Source organism: Canis aureus, chromosome 1 (assembly GCF_053574225.1).
Source record: "Canis aureus isolate CA01 chromosome 1, VMU_Caureus_v.1.0, whole genome shotgun sequence".
NCBI lineage: Eukaryota > Metazoa > Chordata > Mammalia > Carnivora > Canidae > Canis > Canis aureus.
In genome coordinates this window covers 44,540,024-44,560,929 of record NC_135611.1, presented here as the reverse complement: position 1 = coordinate 44,560,929, position 20,906 = coordinate 44,540,024, and the positions used below count along the sequence as shown (strand labels likewise).

The 20,906-nt window shown below is 35.8% G+C and overlaps 1 protein-coding gene across 1 annotated transcript in view; it reads right to left on the bottom strand.

Annotated features, from left to right (window-relative positions):
• Positions 1 to 1,432: 1,432 nt before the first annotated feature.
• The window catches only part of OPRM1 (opioid receptor mu 1), a 72,461-nt gene continuing 52,987 nt past the window's right edge, over positions 1,433 to 20,906 (bottom strand). The window contains exon 4 of the mRNA XM_077897784.1: positions 1,433 to 9,081. Coding sequence (XP_077753910.1) covers positions 9,043 to 9,081 — 39 coding nt within the window. The 3' untranslated portion in view covers positions 1,433 to 9,042. The remainder of the gene's footprint in view (positions 9,082 to 20,906) is intronic.

The following is a 20,906-nucleotide window of genomic DNA, read 5'->3' as shown; positions in this document are numbered from 1 at the left end:
TTTACTTAGCTAGAAAATCTGTAAAATAAGAACCATTCTGGACTTTTCTTTTTATGCTACCAGTTGGCATTTGTATAATCAGCCATTTGGATATAAGCTGCATAGAAGCTGAATCCATATGCAGAGCAGCGGATCTGTTTCTCTCTTTGCATCCCCAATACATTCAAGGAAAAGGATCGATTCTGCTTTTCTCTTAGACCCCTGAATGGGAGCCATGAGAACAAAATCAATGCTTAGAGAGTTGATTGCTTGAGTTAGGTTTTACTTCAAACTATAGAAAAAAAGAAACTATAATTCTGCTGACATTTCTATTGCTGGGGAAAAAAGTAGTTTGTGGGTAGTGTGGGCAAGAATCTGTATAAAAATATTTGTGCTAAATCAACCACAGAGAATCTAATTAAACATTTTAAAAATAATATTTTGATTTTTCCCATGGAAACATGTGTGTCTTTTTAAAACTAAGTGTTTTTAGTTATCTGAATTTCAAATATAATCAAAAGCATGCAGCATCCCTTCTCTTTTCTAATGGAAATTATCTTTGAAAAACAAAAATGTGTCATTAATGTTACAAAAAATTTAATGACAAGTGACAGAGCACCTAATGCCTAGATTCACACTTTGAGGAAACTCATCTATTTGTTATATTTTATAGAACAGATTTTCTAATATTTTAAAATTCCATTTGCAATTTTTTTCATTTAACATAATTAAATAAAAGCAGCAAGATCACTTGTTTTAAGTTTCCAGAATTATTATTAAGTAGATGAAAAATTCAGAAAATGTATTGCCAAGAGAAGGCTGTGTTAGTGGAAACTGGCATTTCTTTTTTAAATTCCCATTAAATTAATGGGAGTTTATATTTTTATATTCATATGGCAGATATTTTTATGGTGGAAATACTAAATTATAAATTGTACTTTTGAATTTTATGAATTCTGTATTTGTGACCATTCAAATTTTTCAGTGAAATTAATTATTTGGGTAAAGATAAAAGCATAATTTGAAGTTCAAATTAAAATTTAAATGGAGAATGTATTTTCTAATTTTCATTTTATTTCCAGAGTATAAATGTAAAAGAGCTTGCAAGTAATTTATTGATTCTGGACCTTCCCAATAAAGAGCTAAAGTCTTGACACATTTTATTGCATTGACTGCTTTCCATTTTGATGACAATTACCATGTAATTTTCAAGGCTCCATTTTTCTACATGTGTGTGTGTATCTGTGATAGTTATTTTCAAACATACTATATAATGCAAAGCACCTGATTGATCACAGAAACTTCATCCAAACCCAGACATTCTGAGAATCACAGATTCCTCTGATCTTCAAGAGGCTGCAGAACTATTCCCAGAAGTTTGGAAAGTCACATGTTTGTCAGGCCATGAATGAAATATATATATATATATATATATATATATATATATATATATATATGAATGTATATATATGAATGGATGAAATATATATATATATTTGAGAATATGTATAAAACTTTTTTTCCAAATGAATGTAGATGTTCTTATGAAATAAAATACACATCTAAAAGCATTATTGACATTTTAGTTTTTCCATTATGGATTTTCTCAAACAGTGGGCGGTCAAACTCAAATTGTTTTTTGTTTGTAGGAGTCTCCAAATCATAAAATGTTAAGAAGAGCTTCTTAGACTTTAAAATATTACAAAATACAGTTAGAGGTTGAGATTATTCCAACATAACAGAGTCAAAATGACTTAGTTTATAGATCCAATCTAATATTAATTTCCTACTATTTACAAAGACATCTGTGTACTGTGCAAAACCAGAGCCAGAAGAAAGACTTCTGGCTTTGACATTTATGCCGGAAGCAGCATGGTCAGTTACCTGGCAGTTACTATTCAGTGGATTCCCCTCTCCTCTCCCTCAGTTCTGCATGAAGTATATAGGGTGGCTCCCTGCCGCCCCCCTCCACACCCCAGTGGTGTCTTTACTTTTCAGTGAGAAACAACTAGCATGATCACATCAATGGTCTTCAGGGTCAATAAGAAAAGGAACCAAATTGATCTCCCAATTTCCTACTGGAAGCTTCAGGCTTGTTATGAGAAAATGATACTTCAAAAGAGGTGCTCACATTTTTAGGTGCATATCCATGTTTATGGGCCAAGCTACATCCTGGTGCAAGTAACTTCAATGGATTATCCCTGGTTTTAGATTTGACTGGAATTATGTTGTAGTGAACATTACTTACAATAAATGGATCACCAGCCTTATCAGAAATTGTATACATTTGGTTTTTGAATTTGGATATGATAAGATTTATTTCATTCTTAGAATAGGAAGGATTTCATAATAAAAGTGAAAAAGAAATTGTGTAATCAACATTAACCCCCCTCCCATTCCCAGTAAATGGATGAAATTTATTAAAACAAACAAAAATCAATGGGGCAGTTTTTGATGTAAATACAAGATTTCCTTATTATTGTTATTCCACCACCCCCAATCTATGTAGAAGTTATGTGATTGATTAACAGGCAGCAAGGGGATCCTAAGAATTATTTGCCAGCTCCTATGATTTGCAATATTGAGTTTATAAATCTTGAAAATAACCTGATGCTATTTGAACCTAATTTATATAGATGTAGTAGCTTACATGGAAAGTGCTTCTCTGGGTAGGAGGCCTATTGGTTTTCTCCACTCTCTTGAGAAATAAGGGCCATGAATTTCCATAAGGCAAATGAGTTTTGAGTTAATACAGCAATGATCAGTAGCAGCTTCCCACTGAGTCAGAGTGCTGGGTGAGCCTGGGGGCAGATGGGAACAAATTGTCTCACAGCCAAAGAGAGTAACAGGAAGGCCTTGTTATTTTTCTGTTTTTTGAATGGACTCCTGCAGAGGCAAGAGCAGGCAATAGGAAGCAGGTTTACCGCCTGCAGAGATGCAAAGAAAGAATCAGCTGATAGGTTTCTTGTGCTAGTCAGTATATTAGAGATTGAATTCTGATTGGTTCTAGCATCAAAATGATACAGAGAAGAAGGACATTAGTTGATGAAATGGAGAATGTAGGTGGCCCAGCATGATGGCAAGGCATGAGCAAAGATATGTCTCAGTTTTCCACTTTATTCTGGCAATGATGACCTCCTACACTGGTCATTACAAAGGGAAACGCACTAAGTAGAGAAAATTGGGGAGCATGCATGTATATGATGACAAATATCCCAGGGAGAAGTCAAAAATTTTGAATAGCAACAAAAAATAAGCCAATGACAACAACAAATCCCCAAACCAACCAACCGGACAATCAACAAACAAAAAAACTTCAAAGAGTTTTGACAAATAAGGAATAGGCATTCTGAAATATCTTACTGACCATTTTATCCTAATTTACTTTATAAATGAGAACTCCTCTCTTTTGAAAGTCTCTAGTAGTCAGATTCATTAGGCAATAATGTCCACTGATTTTAGAGCATGATATCTTGACCATGGCAAGAAAAAAATCACATATGCTACTCTGCCAGGAAAACTGTAGAAATTAATACTGCATCTCAATGGTGTGCTGTATAATGGAAATTTCATGCAAATTGCATTGTCTTATTTTGGGAAAGTAAAAACTCTAATATGGCATGCAAATACCAGTGGATTCATAGGGTAATCTCAGATTAGAGACCTTTGGAGGGCATAATAAAGATTGTATGCCTGTGACTGGCCCTTCCTAACTCAGAACTGGGAGTATCCGTAGAAGTCAAATCTACAGACCAGAAGAGGCACCAACTGATCTCTAGGCTTGGTTGTTTTGATGTCATAGCAGTGTGGGGTGGTGACATTATGGCTACGACAAGATATGGAATGTGAAGAGTATTTCTGCATCTCAGAAGTCCATCTCTGAGAGAACCAGAGAAAAGAGAGCCTATGAGACTATATCATATACTGTTGGGACATTGCTTCCCTCCTTAAAATGGGGAAAAATAATTGTTTTTCTCAGTAGTTTATCTGCATTGTTCTCTACTATGGACTGTAAAATCTCAGTCATTAGATCACACGAATGTGATTTCCTCTCCCTTTTCTCTGGGAATTGTTAATTAAAGGTTTTACTGTGATGATATTCAGAAAGCTCACTTATGTTGTTCAGTGTATATGACTGTGTTCAATTTCACTTAGGCTTTCAGGAACATAGTATCCCCTCTATTCCCTCCTTTTCTCCTCTTGCATCTCCCTTGTGTGTATCACTTCTCTCATTTCCATTTGGCATTTTGTAACCCTGTGTATTCATTAAAAACTTTCTAATGTTAGTGGGTAAGGCTAATTGAACAAAACATTTATGTATTAGAAGGAAGACAACAGAAATGTCTTTTAAGAGAACTGGAAGTAAATATGATAGCCTGTTCTCAAGATTTAGGTTCTTTCAAAGATCAAATAGCAAAGTAAGAAGAAGGAAGTTGTAGGTAATGTTAAAATACATCTTTTCCTGAAGAATTTTTTGCTAAACATGCTTAGTACAGGGCATGTGACAATACTAAGATGAATTTTCTTTGCTGTCTCCAAAGAGACCTCTATGTTCTTTCTCTGAAACCATAAGACAAATATACATTTATTCTTTATAGGCAATGCACACATCACTAAGAATGAGGCACTATTAGTTGAAACTTAAGCAATAAACTTTTTTTTTTCAGTTGCCCTGGTTTCGATTTACATAAATTGTAGGGGGAGAAGGAAACTCTGTTTGACTCATGAGATAGCTCTGAATGGCCACTCATTGAAGTGTGCAATCACTGAGATGTATAGAAGGCCAATTCAGTGTCTGCAAAATATTATCTCCCCTTATGATGTATATTAATATTACCATTCTTTAAAAATCATAACTGAAGATACATCATCTGAAAAATAAAAGCATATCTATGCTTACATTGAAACATTTGGGGCTATTATGGTTCATTTTGGGCAACATTTATACTGTAGAAGACTGCTTTGTGCTCTTTCTACACGTATATAGAGTTTTTACTGAAACACAAAGCTATAAAACTTGTTTGCATTCAACCGTGGTTTCTGCAGGTCCTGTTTCTGGTCTAATATATTTTAAAGAACAGTTGCAGCTTTGAATAGACCACTACCTGCTCTACAAAATGCACACTTTTTAGAGGTAATCTCTGTGTATAAAGGGTAATAATGCCAACCAGTTCTTCTGAATGGTAGTGAAGTATGATGCCAAGTAATTCTGATGGTAGAATGATAAAAATGAGTAAACTCCTTACCCCTTATGATTCCACTTGATTCTTAATTCACTTTTTCCAAATAAATAGTAAACCTTCTGCACTGTTTCAGATCTGGGGGTATACTCTATGAACATCTTAATCTATTGTCATAGAGTTTTATTTTGTCTTCAAGCAGATTGGGACACTCTTTTGGATGTGAATGGGTCAGAGACTTCGCTAAGTTTCTGAAGGTTGGGAGACAAGGAAGGAGTTCACCCCTTATACCACATGAAGTCAAAGGGCTGTTTTTTCAATGTGTGAGGTCAGGGGTCTGGAGACATTAGAGCTCTAAGCACTGGTTTCCAGATGTGTCAGCTATGAAATACAAACCTGAATCTCTCTCAAAGAGCAGAGAAAGCAGTAATTGTCCCAGTTTCCTCTGTAATTTTATAAAGTTTAGGTAAAATTTCAAGTGCGGATTTAAATGGAATTCTCACTTCACACAAAGTAATAGGAAATGCAAAGTGAGTTGAAAAAGTATATTACTAAATTTGCATTAAATATGTGATGGGAAGAACCCCAGAAAAATTGATCTCTCTTTGAATATATGACCAAGGTCTAGAATCATCTTTTCATATATTTGAGTCAAGGCATGCTTTCAAAGATTGATAGATTCAATTTTATTTTTTTCTGAGCTTTTAAAATTCCTTTAAAATGTGTATGCAGCTATTTAATGTTTGAAAAGTACTTTGTTACAGGATGCACTTTCAGCCCACCCTCAATCCATTTTTCATAATTCTAAAACTCATTGTCAATGGTCCTTACATTTGTAACTCAACTGTCTAGGACACAATAATATTGGGTAAGTTAAACTGAACTTGACTTTTCTGCTGACTCCTTTAAAAAATGCTGAGGCATTACATGACAAGAGCTTGAATATTTGCCATGGACCATAGCACACTAAGCTTTTACCATTTGGTTTTGCTTACAACTTGCAACGTATATACTTACTTGTGGTTTTAGTTTGATCTCAGTGGTGAGCAACAACTGGGTTAGCATTATTTCTAATTAAATTCAACTGACTCTTGGCTGGAGGTCACAAAGCTATATACTCTTTAACTGACTTGTCACTTTAGGCTCTGATGTCCTAATGGCAGTGATCTTAAATAAAATCTGGATGCTATATTCCATCACCATGATCCTGAAGCATCTCCTACCAGGAAAAATACAATGGTTAGACCAAGGCACTGATGAAGGTTTGCATTTGTTCCTATCTCTTCCCCTTCCCCAAGTAAGGTGGCTCACGAGAAAAAAAAATTATGTTGAGAATCTAGGCAAAAATTTTGATGCTTTTGCAATGGCAGTGAGGATTCCTGAAGACACCTATTTCCTACTGGTGGATATTTTTATGAAAAGGATAGTGTTTGTGGCTGTATCTCACAGCCATGGTAGGGGCATGTGTAGAAAAGTTGAGAAGCTAAGGCTACTATTTCTTCCCCTTAGTTTACATCTACAATCTGCTTCCCTGGAATGCCAAACCAGAAGAAATTCTGTCCATAAGGATATGAAGGAGAAATGAGAAGGAAGAATAAAACAGAACATTACATTTTCTTTATAAACAGATTTCTTTCTTTCTTTTTTTTTTATACACAGATTTCATAAGGATCTTTAGCTCATCTGATTAAGTCAGGGCTGGCACTTCCCTATTTGCCACAGACCAGCAAGACAGATCTAGCAAATTTGTGATGATGGTTTTGAATGAAAAATATGGAAAACATATTTATTATTTACTGTAGAATGTTTTAACTAAGAGCTGGTCATTAGGCAGAAATAATGATTGTTGAGAATCATCCTTAATGAGCAGAAAGTAGCACTACGTCATCTCTTGAGAGAACTATTATTACAGCCCATTAAAGGCAAGAATTTTCCTCCCCCTTGACTTACATGCAGATATTTCATTCTCCTTTATTATGTTTCATTTGAATTATCGTTTTCCTTGTGGAAGCTTTAATAGTGTATATATGCATATATGTATTTATTCACAAATGCATTTATTTAACATTCTAAAACTTTTTAAGGCTCTGGTTTTAGTTACTTTGATCAGAAAAACATTAAAGATGATGTATATCCATTCTGGGACATATATTTGTGAAATAGAGATTATTAGAGGCAAATATAAGACTTCAATATTCAAGATGAAATATTATCTTGGCTTTTGTTTTTTTCTCATTCAGTGAATACATGTATTGGGTTCACATAATGACAGCCAACTGGATCTGAGATGGTAAATTTAGTTATTCTGATCCAAGACAGCTGTCTTCCTGAAACATTGCCTTTGGATGTCCGGTACATATTTGTGCCTTATTATACTGAAGAATGGATACAAATTTTAATGTTGAATCTACTGGCAGCTTGCAGACTTAGAAAGGGAAGTTGGCACTCTGTTGTCTACTATGTCTTCATAGATAAATATGTACATGACTCATTTAATCAACATGGACAAGAGTTCAATGTGGAGGGCTTTTACGCATGGACCGTCTGACTTGACTGCCTACATAGATCGAGTAAAATGAGTGATTGCCAAATCTTTACCATATTTTATACCATAGAAAACCAGTCAAAGAGGAGACTTATTTTACAGAAATTGCTTAGAAGACCGACATTTTATAAAGGAAATCCTGACATTTAGCAAAGATCAAAAAGACCAACATATTGATGATGACATTATATAAACACAATCTTCAGGAAAATATTCATTGTTAGTATTTCATGTCCAAGTAACTCCACAGGATTGAAAAGAAGATTAACCACTTTTATCTATGGCCATTTGATTCTTTCTGTTTTGAGATTAAGCTTATTGGATCCTTATTTTTAAGAAGGTTTAGCCTGTTCTGAAAATCAACAGCAAAAATCTGTCATTTTATCACATTGATTCCAAAAGCATAAGTACTCTGAGCAGAGTTTAAAAAAAAGATAAAAGAATATGCAAAGGGAGTGTGTAGTATGGAGAAACGACTGCAAAATGAAGTCAGTACATTTTAATGCTTGACTTCCTCCATAGATGAAGTGATGAGCTCAATGATCCACTATTACCTTATATGAATACTTCTACAAAAGAAGAGAATTGCACCGTTAAAACTAGGGAGCAAACAACTGAAAGCCTAAGAATGGACAATCTCCCATTGAGACTCTCGGGAAGTACCTGCAATGCACAAGAATCCATCTTTCTGCAGCTGACACATTGCTGTGTTTCAGATTACCTTTCATGTTAATTTCTTCCCTTGCAATCATGGAGCTAGATAAGAGATGTTATTTTAAAAAGAATACAAAACCAAGAAATGAAGGTGGAAATGATGTCTTACGTGTTATAATTTGAAGATTAACATTAAAAGTAATAACAGAATAAAGTATTTCTTAAAGAAGACTAAGTAAAGTCCTGACTTCCCACACAAGTTCCTTTGATCGGAGGTAGCACTTACTTTACATGTCACCATGCTGAGTTTAACAATTGATGGTTTTCCTCTAATGAGATTATAAATATTTGCTTGGAAAAAAATATTATACATGGAATGGTAATCTTCTATGATGACCTCAATTCACATACCATGGTATGTTTTGGTTCCATTGGGCATCTTCCTCATGCTTATGTACACAAACTGGACTCTTCAGTGTAGTATAATCCTTTCCTTCCCAACACTTAGTTGAAATGTCCTTCTCATGTGCAGAGTGGAGTGGCCACAGAGGATTGAGTTTGGATGACTCTGGAGCAGATGCTTTCCTAGGAAACTGGAGCTTCCCACATGTTCTTGCAGTGACCTGCTTCCATATAGATGGTGGCTTCTGAGCTCAGTGAGGATCTGAATGGCATGAGACCCACTTAGGGCAATGGAGAAGTTTCTGCTTCCAGATTTTCTAGCTGAAAGAAGAAAGAGCAAAGACACTGAGCGTTTCAAATTGGGTTGCAGTCACATTTATCAGGCATCTTCTGTATGTCAGAACTGTCCTGAGAACCCTCAGTATTCTTTTACCTGCAACCCTCAGAGCTTTTTCTAAGTGTCAAGACATTACTTAATCTCTTGGGTCATTATGAATAATCTCTTGGATCATTATGAATATACTATTGCGTTTGTATACAATGAGAATTATACAGTAGTCATCAAAGGGATATTACTGATCGCTTCCTTGAAAAAATACATTTTAATCCAAATCCCTTATCTCCCTCTGTTCTTGACCCTCTTTCTCCTTCTTTCTCCTCAAATTATTCATGGCTTGACAAAAATTTCAAAAGAAAAGTAGTGTCTCTCTTTGCAATACCTTTCATGTTCTTCATTTCTAGGTGAAGACATTTTATTTTTCACCCAATTCTCAAAATTAATGGATTTTTTTTCCTGAAGCAACTGATTTGAAGCACACAGATTTTATCACCTGCACTTCCACTGTAAAGCTAGCATATACTGTAAAGCTAGCTACTTTTTTGAGCAATAACATGTTTGTTCCCACACATAAAAACGTGGCCTGATATTTTCAAATATGGGAGGAAAATTGTAGGAAAGAAACAAGTTTTATAATTAGCAAGTAATAATTGCTGTCATTGTTACTATAGTTTTTGGTGAGAAGGAAAGGAGGTGTTTACAGAGTCAGCGTCAAGGCGTGAGAGGGCTTTTCCCTTAAGTTTATTTTGGTATATTTCACACTTCAGGAAAAGTGCAGGAATGAGAATAGCACAAAGAACATTTGTGTACACTTTACCCAGACTTACCTGTTATCAACATTTTATCCCATTTGTTTTATCATTTGTTTTCTATCCTTTTTTTTCTCTCTTCTACACACAGACACACACACATGATCTCACTGAACCATTTGATAGTCAGTTGACTTTTTATCATTACACATTTCACTATATATTTCACTATATATTTCCTAAAAATAAGGAATAGAAAGATCAGAATCACCATTTGGAGAGGCAGTCTACCATGGCCCTGGGTTTCCAGTGCATCCTTGCTGACTGTGCCAAACTGCAAGGCTTCATGTCCTCAGGCCTGGAACAGTTTCTACAGGGGGTCACATAGGCAATTAGTTAGGCCAAGGTGACCACAGCATCGATTGCTGTGTGAAGTGCCTGTTCCTAGGAAGGTTTGTTTACCGCTTGGCCCCAAAGGGGCTGAGACTTCAGCTCTGGGTTCCTTAACTGTGACACAACCCATTGTGTGTGCAGCCACCATCTGGTCTCATCACACTGCCCTGTGGGATTTGGAGGCAAAAGAGGCACTGCTAAGTTAAAGCTCCTGTTATTCCTGTGCTGTGAATACCAAACTGTCTGACCTTTGGTCTACTTTTCGCACCTCAAGAGTTGTGGTAAGACAACCTGCTTGCTTGCTCAATCATCTCCTTTGTAGTCTTTGGAGATGGACTCCTTTGGAGTCTGGTTACTTCTTGCCATCTTCTAAGAGGTTCTTCCCAAAGAACCACCACCTGCTGGCACCACCAGCAGGATGTCAAGATAGACAATAACTTTTTGGAAGAGAGAAGGCGGGCTCATGGACTGGGTTTCAGAATATGAAGAAACTCTTTGGGAGCTAGTAGTAAATGTTCTGGCCAAGGTGGTACCAAAAGACAGGGAGTAATTGGTCCACCCCTGTCTTCTTGTTGATGAATGTGACTTAAGTCAATGGATGAGGGCTGAGTAGTGAGGACACAAGTCTAACCAACTGCCCACATGGTACCATGGTGGTTGCTTGCTCTCCTATGGACTAGGAGACTAAGAGAGCACTCTGACCACCACCAGGGAGGAAAGCACAACTTCACCAGCTGTAAGTCAAGACTAGAAACTTCTACATGGCAAATGTCTCCATAATGAACACTAAGATATAGACCCACAGTGAGAGGGAAAAGAAGGATGTCCAGGAGTGCTTTGATCAACAGGCCAAAAAGGTGTTAGCCATGTGGCTGATGAAGGAGTAGGGAGGTTACAAAGCGAACAAAGCACTTAATGTCTTCTTACAGGAGATCTCATGCCTGAAGCCAGTGTGCAGATAATTGAACTGGGACAGAATCATGCCACACAATGAAGTTTAGTATTGTGTATTTCTGTTTCAATGATCACATTATGACCAAGCAAGGGAGACTTTCTTGAGGCCAATACAATCCCATGAAACTATAGAGAAAGCTACTCAAAGGCTGAGGCTGTTTTATACTTCTTCTACACTGAACAGAATGACAGCCTGATTATGATCCCGCATCCAGAGAACAACTGGTTCACTTTACTTTAAGATTACCCCCTTCTCTGCAAAGTGGAACATTCTACTATTTTCTTTCTTTCTTTCTTTCTTTCTTTCTTTCTTTCTTTCTTTCTTTCTTTCTTTCTTTCTTCTTTCTTTCTCTCTTTCTTCTTTCTTTCTTTCTTTCTTTCTTTCTTTCTTTCTTTCTTTCTTTCTTTCTTTCTTTCTTCCTTCCTTCCTTCCTTCCTTCCTTCCTTCCTTCCTTCCTTTCTTTCTTCCTTTCTTTCTTTTTTCTTCTTTCTTTCTTTCTTTCTTTCTTTCTTTCTTTCTTTCTTTCATCCTCCTTTCTTCCTTCTTCTTCTTTTTTTTTTTTTTTTTGGAAGACCTTGTGCTGGAAGCTGTGCAGACTTAGGGCCATTAGAGGCCCAGGACAGAGATAGCACTCTCCAAACCAGGCAGTCTCTGCAATCTAAGGCAAAGGTCAGGATGGGAACATCTAATGTCCTTCAAACTGTAAGGCAATGTGAATATGCTTCTTAAAATGGGGGGTCCCAAAGTAGAGGCTGATGGAATAATCACCAAAGAAATGTGGTCCAGATATAAGGCTATGATGGGCCACATGGAGGCAGTTAGTAGCTCATACAAATAAAATTCTGCATGCCTCTCTAGAGCCAGATTTCTTTGTGGAGACCAGTCTCCCACTAATGAGGAACTAGGAAGCCACGTGTCTGCCTTATAGCAAATTGCGTCCTCAGAACCTCTACTGCTTCACCTTGCATTTCTGTATCAAGATTTGAAAACCTTTAAGGATAAGGGGCACTGGGATGAGGTAAGGTATTTTTGTTTCCAGGGGAGATCAGAGGCTTTATACCCTAAGAAGGACACAATGGGGGTAGGAGAGAAAGGTAAAGGGGAGAGAATATAATATATATAATTGCATATATTCTGACATAGAATATATGTAGTAATGTGAATATTGTCCCCTGCCATCAGATTCCACATTGTAGTCAGGAACCTACCCTTTACTTTAGCTATCATAGCCAATGAGTTGGAACAAGCCATAGGAGATCAACAAGTCAGGCTAAACTCCCTGATTGTAAATGGATCAACGATTGGGCTTAGACTACATTCTTTTTGATATGATTGAATTAATTTGTTGTGTTTGAATTGATATCAACACTACGGTGGTACAATTCATGCATACTATAAGAAAAAAGCTGAATGGTTATTGGAAATAAGACCTATTAGTCTTCTCCGGCACTTACTCAGTTGAATATAGATACTGGGATGCATGGCTGAGGTCAATACTAGAGATTGACCACATCCTGTGGATGGGATTCTGTGGATAATAAGTCTAATCAAATATTGACTGAAATGAATAGAACAGATTTGGTTCTAGCTCCTGTCAGAATATCTAATCCAAATTGCTATGGGTTGGCATATAAAAATTGAGTTCAGCCAAAAATGTGTTGAGCTGACAGGTGAATTATTGGGAAGGACAGTCCTCTAAGCATCCCTACACATTCTTGCTAACTGAACTGTGTTACAAGGCCTATCTTCTGACTCTGAATTCTTCCTAGGGTCACAGTCAATTGAGAACCTTCATTGCCTGACCTCATGAGAACTACAGCATCACCATTTTGTGATTGCTTGCTCCTTGGTGAGAGGATTGGTTTGCTTATTGCTTGCTACAAAACGTGCTGAACCCCTAGCTCTAGGCTTTTCCATTGGTTGCAACCACTAGGTGCATAGTGACAATCTGGTCCCATTGTGTTGCACCCTGGGACACAGGGACTGGGAGTCAGGGCTTCTGTGCTGATACTCCTGCAGTTTGTAGTGCTATGGGGGACAAATTGTTTTCTCTGGTCCATTGAGTCACAATGTGTATTTTTGGTACCCATGGAGTGGTGCCAAACCTGCTTGCTTTCTTAGAAACCCGTAACTTCCTGCCACTTCCTAAGTCTGGCCTTTTTTCCTGACATGACTACCTACAGTACCATTATAAAGTTCAGTAAATTTGACATTTGATATCGATACACTATTTTAATCTACCATCAATTTTCCAATTTTGTCAACAACTTTTGAACTGTTTTTTTTTTTTTTCAGGAAGTCAAATAGCAAATACCTATCTTGAACTGTTTTTTAGCCTATTTTGAACAATAAAGTTTTGAAAAGCTTTTGGATTATTCTAACTGAGGCACTTTTAATCTCTATCCACACAATGATTGGAGTGTGTTTCCTAACCCTGAAGGAAATTTAACAGATTTTTCTTTTTTAACCAATTTCACCATTCTGTGGAAAGAAATTGAAGTCTTGAGAAGTGAAGTGACATGCCTGCATATTGGTTGAGGAAAGATAGTTCAATATTCTTATTTTTCCTTTTTTGCAGGCACTTTTTTCTACTTCTGTTTTCTCTTTCTTTTGATGTCATCTGAAGTTGCGATTGAAGCTAGAAACAAAGTTGGGTACTTTTGAAGCTGATCAGAGTTTTAGCCAGCAATAGGCTTCAAACTGTCATTTTTACAGCATCATTAAAACAAAGCCACACAGAAAACTGAGAGCTGATGCCTAATAGGCAAAACTCTCCATTTGCCTCAGTAATATAGAACCATCTCTTTTTCTAAGCTCCTTTGCTTAAATAGACATATTGGGATCTAGAGCATGACAAGGGGTCAAACTTTGGTAGAGGAGAATTCAAGGAAATGTGAAATAGTCTGGTAGTTCAAAGGATTCAGACTCGATGGGCCATATACTTCCGTCTCCTCTAACTGTGTATTTATTTTGTTCAGTATAATACATCTTTTCTCTCACAAAAGGAAGCTTTGGTGGTTACTTTTGTAGTTTACTAGAAGTTAGTCCCCAGAGTCTGATTGAAGTGATCAATCAAACCCAGAAAGGAGCCCTAATTTTTTGGCACTTAGAAGATACTGCTGATGTCCTGCTTGGGAAGATCTCCTGCATAGCCACTGGCATAGGATGCCAAGCTCACACCGCTAGTTATCAGCAGCCATCACCAAACTCAGGCTCTTTAGCTTCCAGTCTTGCATTCTTTCACAAGAAAGATTATAATTACTCAACTTTTTTGGCATGTATCTCACCGTTGAGCATAGATGATTTTTAAAAAGAAACCTATTTTCCTCAAAACAAAAGAATGTGCCAACTATGAGACTTATTCTTAGCAAAGTGTAGTTTAGGTCAGTGGAAACATATTCCAAAGCTACATAGACGTTTCTCCCCCTTGAGGATCATAACCAGAAAGTGGCAAATTTCAAAACAAAGCACAACAAAAGTGAAAACCCAAACAGAACACCTTTGAAACACTGGGCCTGTATTCAGATAAGTTTGAGAACTTCAGCTTAAAAAACAAAATGCAAATATGTATATAAAAGGAAATGTAGCACAAACACACACACACACACACACACACACACACACGTGTAGTAGGACTTTTCAATGCCTTTACAATGTTAATACACAGCATCAATTCCCATGACCAAAATAAGACATGCAACATTTCTAAAGATTTGTCTAAGAGCTATTTTTTTCATATTAACATTTTATTTAGTAGTGTGCTGTAAGATCCTTCTTAGAAAGTCATTAGTTCTGATTCCTTAGACATCAAATCTTAACACCTGAATTCTGGCCATATTCCCTTTTGTAGAGGCAAAATTCTGATGCTTGAACATTCAAGACCTCCAGTGGCAAGGGAGTTCTTGTATCTCAAGGCTTAGAAATGTCTTTCTTTGGTTATATTACGATCCCTTTCCTGTAGCTTCCACCTGTTGGCTTTAATTAGTGGAATTGTACTGAATAAGTCCAATTACCTCTTCACATCCCTTCAGGTATATGAAGAGAACTATTTCATCCTCTCTGAGTCTTCTATTTCTCAGGTAACTATGTGCAGTTACTTCAACGATTTGTCATGTTGAAGAATTTTAACTTCTTTCATCTTCTCAGTTGCTCATCTCTGAACACATTGCAATTTGCTTATTTCATTTCTGAAGAATGTGATGTATTAGAGTAAAGCTAACATTTCTTAGGCTCTAGTCACTAGACTTCTGTGGATATGATTATCTCTAATACAATAGTTGGGATGGCCTATATCTATCTATCTTTCTTTTCTTTTCTTTCTTTCTTTCTTTCTTTCTTTCTTTCTTTCTTTCTTTCTTTCTTTCTTTCTTTCTTTCTTTCTTTCTTTCCTGTATCCTATTGTTGATCCATGAAATAAAATCTATGACTTTTTTTTTAATATGACTTTTTTTCATTTCTGCTATCACTCACATTCTGCGTGTCTATAGGTAGATTTTTTGACTAAAATTTTTCTCTAGTAACTACTATAGCTATAGTTTTTGCTTATTTTTTCTAGTATATTTGTTTCTTTATCCTATCACTTCAAGTTATTCAGCATTCCTTCATTGATTGGGACTCAAAGATGGGAATCTGTCAAAACTTATAAGCATATCCCATTATACCATTATATCCAGATCATAATTCAACATACTATAGTATTATAACACTCCAAGAACTGGTCAAATCTCTTGCCAAAAAACACTATTGATACAGTGTTTACCTGATTTCTCTGTCTGCTAAGAAAACAAGATTCCTTTTACTATAACAAATTCTTAGAGAGCTTATATTGCCTCCTACAGGTTATTGCTTCCTTTCTAAGTGTCCTCAAAGTATGTTTTAATGACTTGATCTAGGTCCTAAAAACAGTTAATGCAAAGCTAAATATTCAATATGGTCTTTAGTTGCTACAAAGTTACTATTAAAACTGTGACTCTATTTCTTTCCCTCAGTTTTCCAGGAAATGTCTCCCATCCTTCTTTGCTTCTGAGGTTATTATTTACGTTTCATTTACAAGTTCTCTTAATGTTTCACAATATCCAGGAGGCTTGACCTCATTCTGAGTTTCCCAGTACCCTTTAACAATAATGTTTTAGGCTGAAGTTTTTTTTTTTTTCTCTGAAAGAGAAGCTTGAAATAAAATAATGACTGAAGAATTGTGCTTTCCTCTTATCTTCATTAATATTGAATCTTAATCTTTGCAACTGGTTAGCAGTGCAGAAGGAAGCATTCTTTTGAGAAATCAGTTATCTCATAGGACACCTGGGGTCTAGCTCCTACTTTCGGGGACTATATTAAAGACGTCATAACTAATTTTTTCATCAATTAAATGTGGTTGTCAGGTTAGATCAGTGGTTCTCAGCATATTCCTTCCCCCCACCACGTCCACCCCCATCTTCTCACCCTAGGGGACATTTGGCAATGGCTGGAGACATTTTGGCTGTCACAACTAGGGATGAGTGAGTGCTGCTTGCATCTAGTGGACAGAGGCCAGTGATGCTGTTAAACATTACAATGCACAGTCTACTGCAACAAGAATTAGCTGGTTTAAAATGTCATCAGTGCCAAGGTTGAGAAGCCTTGGCTAGGATCAAACTTATGATTCCTTTCAGCACCATTATTTTATTCCTTTTGAATTTTCTTTACAAGAGCTGTAATTCAGTTTCTTGGGGAAAAGAGAAGGAAGGAGATGAAAAGTGTAAAGCCTCATTGAGTGGCTTAGAATAGTGTTAGCCAATTGCCTGGCAAAGTATGTGGCCTATAATTCATCACATTCAAGTCAAAACTAAGTGCTGCCTACTACAGTTATCATCATTCTCACAGACATAGCATTTGAAGCTGGAGTTACTTAGGAGCATTTAGTTGGGCAGTGGTAGCATCTGGAAAAATAAATGAGCCACCTAAACTTTTAGGATTTTATATTACATCTTCTATTTCTACATAATTATAAAGTGTTTCCTTACCTGAATTTTTAAATTAAATTTACATAGAGTATAAATAATATAAAATTACCTGACTTTTTCTTTAGTTGTAAAAGTTTTCCTAAACTGTACTTGAAAAACAGATATTTGAAAAGATTCTCACTAACATCTTTTATATTTAGAAAAAAAGCACAAATTTAAAAAGTACATATTTGGCCTATACTCCTCATTTGTAGGATAAGGCAGTTTGGACTGGATGAACTTTAGTGTTTTCTTTCCAGTTCCAATCACCTAAGAATTGTAAATATTTTGCATATGCTTGACATATGTATATGGTAGTCATACTGTAAGCCTCCAAGGTAAACAGCATGGTAAAGTTCTGTGAGTGACATGTATCTCTTCTATTTCCTAAGGGTAGGTCAGAGAAAGCATTTTTTAAGTTGATGTTTTGAATTTGAATGAACTGATATATATTTGGGGATTTTTGAATATAAGGACATTTTGGGTAACATGACAGAGAAGAGGAAAGAACAATAAGAGTGAAATATTCTTGCTAAATTGGTAAACTGTAGGATGGGTTAAATAAGTGTTCATAATGCCAAATATATAATGACTACATTCCCTTCTACATCCCCTATGCACTGCATTTTCTTAAGGGTTTTTTTTTTAATACTTTGGTTTTTCTTGAGTAAAATATTCTTATTTCTTAATGCCATTTTCCATAGCCTTTACTTTTTTGCTTTTCTATCAGGTGTCTTGGAGATAAATATTTCATCACTATAAGCAAAAGTTATTAATTTGTTATGCTTGATTTTTTAAAAAGATTTTATTTATTTATTCATGACAGATACAGAGAAAGAAGCAGAGACATAGGCAGGGGGAGAAGCAGACTCCCTATAGGGAGCCTGATGCAGGACTCAATCTCAAGACCTCGGGATCATGACCTGAGCTGATGGCAGATGCTCAACCACTGAGCCACCCAGGCATCCCCATTTGTTATGCTTTAGGGACTTAAGCATACCACATTAACATTTTGTGATTCTGAATCATCTCTATGTCTACCTATCTCTTTTGATCTTTATGAAGATTTGACAATATGGGTAGAAAAAATGGGGAAACAATTAGGTAGCTTCACAGAGTTCCTAGATTTCTGACATCCCCAGGATTCCTGGTATCTGTATGGAAAACAGAATAGTAGGAAGAATGTGGCTAATTTCAAACACAATATGTACTCTTTATCTCCGTCCGTCCCTTCTTTCCTTTCTTCTTTCCTTATAAATACTATGCTTTATAGATAAATGATATGAATTATTTTCCCCCATATTCATTCTTGGACTGACAGAACTATTATTTTAAATCGCAGTGAAACTTTCAGCTTATCTTTAATATTTGATAACTATATGGAGCTAATTTTTTATTTGCTTATGTTCCTAATAAGTTCAGTTATTATGGAAAGAAAAAGTAGTTCATTTCCTTTCATTCACAAACAATAAAGCAACAAACATTAAATTAAATTTAAACTTACCTCCCACCCAGGTATGGTTAGTAAAATAATATTTATGGGTATTCATTCCTTCAGCATACATAACTGATAATGCAGAAGATCAAACTCATATGAGGTCTTGAGAACTGGCATTATAATCTTTGGGATCATGAAAACAATTCATGTTTTGAAAAAGTACTATCACAGTTTTTAGCGCCAAAAATGAATCCTGTTAGTAGCTTCTCCTTACCCACTTTCTACTCACTTCAAAGCCAGGAACTCCATTATATAAGAAAGAAATTCCTTAGTGTAGAAGGAGAAGGGCAACAAAAGTTGTGACTCTAGGTTCTTGATTTCTATGCAAATAATTATTAGAAAGGAAAAATTGAGACATGTTCTATTTTAGAAACTTGTAGTTCTCATAATGTCATCCCCAAAATAATTTTTGTCATTTGTAAAATGGTAGTGATATCCAAATATTTATTGCAACCTACCCAAAGATATAGCACTCGAATGACATTCAAAAATTAAATGACCGGTTTGTAATTGGTCATCTTCATTCAGATGATCAGTTTGTTTGGTATGAGGAAAAAAAATACAAAAGCAAAAAAATACTATGTAACTGCATTTCAAATTCATAGAGGTAGAAGGAAGAATAAATGTGTTGTAGAAAGTTAAAAGAGCAAAATATCTACATTTTGTACTTAGCTCCCAGCAATAAATATAGATAACAAATAAACACAACCTGTCTCAAAACACGAAAGCTCAATGTGAGAATTGTCCATGTTAAATAATTAGGAAAATAACAATTCTCCACTTAAGGTTAGCCAAATAAGTAACATCTCATTTAAAGTTACTTTTTAAAAGATGAATGTGTTGCTGTATATTATCAGTTACATCAATTGAAACAACAAGCACAGGAAAATGCTGCTGTAATTATATTAGTTAATCTAATCTTTAAAACTTAACCTCCCTGAAAGATGAGAAAATTCATTCAGGAAGAATGTTAGCTAATTCATGCCTCAGAGTTCACTGTATGGTTCTGATATACATAATAATCTTGTGCTTAAACCCTCTTATGTGCAAGTTGAAAAAACTGAACTCGTATAAGATGAAGAGGTTGCTCCATCACATGTTGGACAGGCACAGCATGACAACTACAGCATTCACTCTTCTCCCCATCCTGGTATCCTCTGGCACCACCACCCAACAAGCTGCCTTCTCTAGTAGGATAAATGTGATTTATAAAAATGTTAACTAGGGGGGATCCCTGGGTGTCTCAGTGGTTTAGCGCCTGCCTTTGGCCCAGGACGTGACCCTGGAGTCCCAGGATCCAGTCCCACATCCGGCTCCCTGCTTGGAGCCTGCTTCTCCCTCTGCCTGTGTCTCTGCCTCTTTCTCTGTGTGTCTCTCATGAATAAATAAATAAAATCTTAAAAAAATAATAAAAATGCTAACTCAGCCTCTCTGACATGAATGAAAAATTTTAACTTGTGGAAAAGCAAATGTTATCATTTTAGTGAGAATCAACATGACTTTAATGATGGCAAAAGATTTTAGTTCAAATAACTCATGGAATGATAAGCAAAATCCTCATTATTAAATTTCTAATTCCTCATGTTATTCATTAATCCATCTAGATGTTTATCTTTATACACAGATATGATATGAATACATATAAACAAGCCTACATAAAGACCTTGTGGAATTTGAATTGTTCATATGTAAATGCTACAATTTAGTTCTAGGAGCTACCATTGGAGAAGAGTGACAACCAACTGGTGGGGCAGTAGGGCACATAGATTCAAATTCCATTGGATTTGTTCCTCAGCCACTAATTTTGTAAATATGACCTTGGGCAAGTTAATTCTGTAAACATTGGCTTTCTCAACTGTAGAGATAATAATTCATACCGCATATGACTAAATAAGTTATACTGGACACAAACTGGTCAATAAGTGACATTTCTACTGGTCTTAAAGCCAAATATTTTCTGTGAATAATCATATTTTCAGTTAAATAATATTTTATCCTCCCAGATAATGGCCAAGTTATACAAACATGAAATTCTTATTGTTATTTATTAAAGATACTATTCATTTTTAATATAAATATACTCTAGTACTACACATGCATAAAGAGGCACACCAATATTATGCACATGCACATATGTGCATACACACACACTCATAACTGGATCCATTTTCTTTTAAATCCTCTAGTTGAAAGAATATCCATTTTTGTTTTATTCACAAAATATGCATTAATGTGG